This window comes from Hypomesus transpacificus, chromosome 14 (assembly GCF_021917145.1).
Source record: "Hypomesus transpacificus isolate Combined female chromosome 14, fHypTra1, whole genome shotgun sequence".
NCBI lineage: Eukaryota > Metazoa > Chordata > Actinopteri > Osmeriformes > Osmeridae > Hypomesus > Hypomesus transpacificus.
The window spans coordinates 14,484,367-14,489,694 of NC_061073.1; the positions used below are offsets into that span (position 1 = coordinate 14,484,367).

Genomic DNA, 5,328 nt, shown 5'->3' on the forward strand with positions numbered 1-5,328 from the left:
CCAAAAAACACTCAGAATTGTTTTGTATTGACATACAATAACTTGTACATCCACAAGATGGCTGTAGTGATAGGCTTCTTGAGTTTTCAGACCGCTTCTCTGACAGTAGTTTTTTTTTTCTTTTCAGTAATTAATTTGTATTTAAATGCAGAACTAAAATACAAGCAATGAGAAACGTTACAAACAAATGAGCTAAATAGTAGCATCACAAGAAGGTATATGACAATCACAACAATAATTCTCTCACAGCTGCTTGCCCACCAAAAGAAACTACGTCATTTGTAAGCGACAGTACAATTTGATCACATGACGATCATTTGACAAACTTTTCACGTGACCACTGTGGGCTTTCTGTTATGACAGCGAATGAATGGTTCAAAAAACTTGTTAGCTTGCTATACTTTTGCCAACTATTCGTGTATTTGCAGAAAACTGGAATTGCAAAATGTTCTCTGCTTTGTTTGCAACGTTGATTCTCGTTCTGGCTGTGCATTCTTTAGGTTCGTCTCCAAACTTTATTCTTCTTTTTGCAGATGATTTGGGTTTCGGGGATTTGGGTTGCTATGGACATCCCAGTTCACTTACCCCTAACTTGGACCGACTGGCATCCGACGGTCTCCGATTTACTGACTTTTACTGTACCAGTCCTGTATGCAGCCCATCGAGGTACGCGGTAGGCTACGACACAGACGTCATACACTGCGTCATTGTGATTGATACATACTTGAGTAATCCACACATAAAATTACAGAAGAGTAATTTATATTATTATACGGTGGCCGTATGCGCCCTACTAAAACTCATTGGAATGTTTGTTTATTATAATATAGTCGTATGTATGTGTAGATATATAATTACTTCTCACTCAGGGCATCTTTGCTGACTGGGCGCTACCAGACCAGGTCGGGGGTGTATCCTGGAGTTCTCTATCCTGGCTCCCGTGGAGGTCTACCTCTCAACGAGACTACCATAGCTGAAGTGCTCAAACCGCTGGGCTATGCCACCGCTGCTATGGGGAAGTGGCACCTGGGTCTTGGGCTCAATGGTACATACCTGCCCACTCGACAGGGCTTTGACAGCTACCTCGGAGTCCCATACTCGCACGACATGGTAAGTCTTAGTGTGTTCTTTGTTTGCTCTGTTGATGTATTCAGTATGAAGATGTGTTGTCCAACCCGCATGGTTTGTACCCCTCTCGTCCTTCCAGGGACCCTGTCAGAACCTGACATGTTTCCCTCCAGATGTTAAATGCTATGGGTACTGTGATGTCGGCGTGGTAACCGTTCCCCTGATGAACAATGACGTTATCAAGCAGCAGCCTGTGAACTTCCTGGATCTAGAGAGGGCTTACAGTGATTATGCTACAGATTTCATCACTTTGTCGGCCAGGAGACAACAGCCATTCTTCCTCTACTACCCGTCCCATGTAAGCAGCTGTTCTTTTTTCATTCTCAGAAAAGCGCTTTTGGTTCATATACAAAACCGTCTAGTTTTTCTACGTTAACTTCTACCCCTCCTACTCTGTATGGATGTCTCTCTGTCTCTCGCTTTCTCTCCCTTTCACATTTTGTATCAGTGACACACTTGTGTGCCATCCATTGATTTCTGTAATGTCCATTTCTGTTTAAAATGGCTGATATCTCACAGATTGACTGCCCGACAAATGCTTTAAGACATTGAAATCTCTCCTTTTCTCTGCCTTTCTTTTGTTCGCCCTCTTCCTCCAGCACACTCACTACCCCCAGTATGCTGGTCCTGGGGCTGCAGGCCACTCTCTCCGGGGGCCATTTGGAGATGCACTTCTGGAGTTTGACACCACCGTGGGGAACCTATTGTCAAGCCTCGAACAGAATGGGGTTCTCAACAACACGCTTATATTCTTCACAGCCGATAATGGGTGTGTGTGTGACAGAGACAGAGACAGTGTGTCAGTGTGTGTATAGCTGTTTAGTAATTGCCCTTTCTCTGTCTCCAGACCAGAGCTGATGCGTATGTCACGGGGAGGAAACTCGGGGTCTCTAAAGTGTGGGAAGGGCACCACTTATGAGGGGGGCATGAGGGAGCCTGCCATAGCCTACTGGCCTGGGACCATCAGAGCTGGTAGGAAAACAGTCACTACCAGTACAACCTTGGATGGATGTTTGAAGCTCCAACACCAAGTGCTCTAGACCAGTGGTTCCCTACCCTGGTCCTCAGGGAACGCTTGTACTGCATGTTTTAGATGTTTCCCTGCTCCAACGCACCTGATTCAAATGAATGGTCACAAGCAGGCTTCTGCAGAGCTGGATAAACGACCCATTCATTTGAATCAGGTGTGTTGGAGCAGGGAAACATCTAAAACATGCAGGACAGGGGTGCCCTGAGGACCAGGGTTGGGAACCACTGCTCTAGACCTTAGAAATCTTTTCTGTTTTGCCACTTTTGAGTGGCATATTTGACTACTATGAAATCGGTGTTCAACCCAAGTAAGGAATCCTTTTGACAAGGGTAATGGGGGTCAGATGGCTGAGCGTTTAGGGAGTCGGGCTATTAATCAGAAGGTTGTTGGTTCGATTCCCGGCTGTGACAATTGACGTTGTGTCCTTGGGTAAGGCACTTCACCCTACTTGCCTCTGGGAAATGTCCCTGTACTTACTGTAAGTCGCTCTGGATAAGAGCGTCTGCTAAATGGTAATGAAATGGGCTTTGATATTCATTTCCAAGGGGTCACACATGAGCTAGCCAGCACTTTGGACATCCTGCCCACCATCGCAGGATTTGCAGGTGCCAAATTACCCAGTGTTCAGTTGGATGGTGTGGATATGACTGATATTTTGGTCAACCATGGAAAGGTAAGAGACATTTTCACTTTTCTGGGAAGCTTTGGAATAGCATGATACGTCACATTCAGTCTTTAACTGAGAGTCCTGCCTGTCTTCTAGAGTAAGAGGGAGGCCATGATGTTCTACCCCACAGACCCCAGTGAGAAGTATGGCATTTTTGCTCTCAGGCTTGGGAAGTACAAGGCCCACTTCTATACACGAGGTGTGTTCTAATCTGAAGAGAAAATGTCCCGCATATCAAGCACAAAAAAAGCTTTCTTGGTGTCAGACTTGGTGTTTTTTTTTATTGAAGATTCAAGCATTATATAATCATAAAACAATACAATGTTATTGAAAACCACTTGATTCCCCTTGTCTCCCTCCCAGGGGCTAGCCACAGTGAGACCACCCCGGACCAGGCTTGCCACATCACTGCCTTCCTGACGGCCCATGACCCCCCGCTGGTATTTGACCTGGAAGCTGACCCCTCAGAAAACTACCCCCTCTCCATTCAGGAACACCCAGAACTCAAGTTACTGCTGGAGAAGATCCAGAGTTTAAAGACCCACTTTGATGCCTCCATGGTGTTTGGAGAGAGCCAGATAGGGAAAGGAAGTGACCCGGAACTACAGCCCTGCTGCAACCCCCACTGCAGCCCTAAACCTAGCTGCTGCCAGTGTTGAGAGACACCGTACTTTCATAGTCCTGGGACTTTCAAAGATCTGTTGAGGGGGGCACACACATGCACTTTAATACCATCACCCAAAAACAGCTAGGCTGAAAAGGGCAGACTTGGCTTGGATTACCAGTACTGTACACGCATGTTCAAAACCACAGGATACATGAGGTAAATAATTGTTGTTTTCATACTGCATTCCCTTCCTTAACTCATTAGATGTGTTTTATTACTTTAACATTGTTCTAAATGTTTCTCAAAATCCGAATGTGTGCCTTCCTACTGAAAAGTGTACTGCTGATTTGATATTTGTGTTGTGAATCAATTGTTTCCTCTGTGATGACAGCTGATGTGAAATCCCTACAGGATCAATTCTACGAATTTAGAGGAAATGTTTTGGGGTTTTTCTTAACTACTTTATTAAGTGTTGTAAGGGAAGAGACAAGAAAGACAATCGGACATTGTTCGGACATCAAGCATATATTTTATTCATAAGACCAAACCCATGACAAGGCAGAGTGTTTTTCATTTTTTCTTCATTTAAATTTTGATTTTTTTACAAGTCCTTGTTTTTTTAAGATATATGTTTGTTCTCCCACATACCTGTACTGATTTTGTTCTAGTAATACAGTGAAGAATCTTGTTTATGTAATAAAGTCCAAAGTTTTGTTGAACTGATATTGTATGACTATACAGAACTAGGTCATCCTCAGGAATTGTCTGGTGGAGCTATAGGAAGGGAGGGTTTCAACTAGGCTGTCACAAGAGAAAACCAGAAACACTTCAATTTATAGGTCTGATAGTATAGGTCAGAGATGGGGCTTGTTTCTACAGCTCAGAAGGATGGCCTAGCCTATATTAGCAAGATGCAATATGTTTCTTTATGAAAGCCAACTGTGAAAGCTCTGTTTTAATAGTCCAGTCACTACTCAGCTCTAACAGGGATTGGTCATTGCTCAAGTGGGATGACACTGCCAAAGGGAACATAGAACATAATGATGTCACTTGTCACAAATACCCCTACAAGTTGTCAGCAAAAGCTTGTTTGTGTTGTGTTGCCGAGTTGGTGAGAGCTGAAAATGTCCCCTATTGTGATTAATGTTGGACTAACAATTTGTGTGGAAATGTGACAAGTTCAACAAAGAACACAAAGTCCATGACCGTCCATGTCCATTTTCTTTTCCATCAGCGTTTTCATTTGGTTGTGATCTTTTGAAATTGTATTCATTTACATATTTAGTTTAAATAACATACTCAACATAAAGGACACAGCACTATCTTTTGGATTTGCTATCGTATTTACATAATCTAACTGACAGCGATACACATTAAGATTACATCTTCACAGCCTCCTACCTATAAAACGGTCACTAAGGATCTTGTCACCATGAAAAGACCTGTTGTGGCTCTACGATGCTCTCTTCTTCTTCCTCTGAGATTCTGATCGTGAATACAGACAGCGGAAGAAAGTATAGTATTGGGACCTAATGCATCCCCTCTACTTCACCTGCTACTAGGGACAGTAATCTGAAGCCTTTCGTTTCAGGCACGAGTGGACTGTATGAAATTGATGATTCACCCCCCACCCCCCTCTTGACTCTACCCCCTTGATCCTTGTGGTACTGCCAGCTACAGTATGCTAAAACAAGCCTTGAAGAGCCTACTACATGAAGTAAGCAATCCACATACTGATGAAGTAAACATACTCCCTGCCTGCCTGAAGACAGGGAGAGTTCATGTGAAAACGTAGCCATTTCTCCAGGATTTGGCGACCAGTACATAAAGCTACCTAATTAAACCTGCTGGCTGAAACGAGCCTTGCACATCCAATAAATCGTTCCTCAGTGTCCA

General features: G+C 43.7%; 1 protein-coding gene across 4 annotated transcripts; it reads left to right on the forward strand.

Annotated features, from left to right (window-relative positions):
* Window positions 1-290: 290 nt before the first annotated feature.
* Window positions 291-4,045, forward strand: arsa (arylsulfatase A). Of its 4 annotated transcripts, XM_047034449.1 has the most exons (9): window positions 291-373; window positions 534-666; window positions 870-1,110; window positions 1,208-1,426; window positions 1,728-1,897; window positions 1,976-2,100; window positions 2,704-2,831; window positions 2,922-3,024; window positions 3,189-4,045. In XM_047034449.1, the coding sequence occupies exons 1-9, from the start codon at window positions 367-369 to the stop codon at window positions 3,482-3,484; spliced, it is 1,422 nt and encodes a 473-aa protein (XP_046890405.1). In that variant the 5' UTR covers window positions 291-366; the 3' UTR covers window positions 3,485-4,045. The 4 variants fall into 4 exon arrangements, with proteins under 4 accessions (XP_046890405.1, XP_046890404.1, XP_046890407.1 ...); XM_047034448.1 differs by having other exon boundaries at window positions 322-666; XM_047034451.1 differs by lacking the exon at window positions 291-373 and having other exon boundaries at window positions 567-666; window positions 847-1,110; window positions 3,189-4,044.
* The last annotated feature ends 1,283 nt before the right edge of the window (window positions 4,046-5,328 follow it).

Excerpts from the sequence above, each read along its gene's own strand:
- arsa (XM_047034448.1), top strand. The coding sequence starts at position 446 with ATGTTCTCTGCTTTGTTTGCAACGTTGATTCTCGTTCTGGCTGTGCAT. Across the intron at positions 1,427-1,727 it reads TCCTCTACTACCCGTCCCAT|CACACTCACTACCCCCAGTA; the intron begins GTAAGCAGCTGT and ends CTCTTCCTCCAG. Across the intron at positions 2,832-2,921 it reads TTTTGGTCAACCATGGAAAG|AGTAAGAGGGAGGCCATGAT; the intron begins GTAAGAGACATT and ends CCTGTCTTCTAG.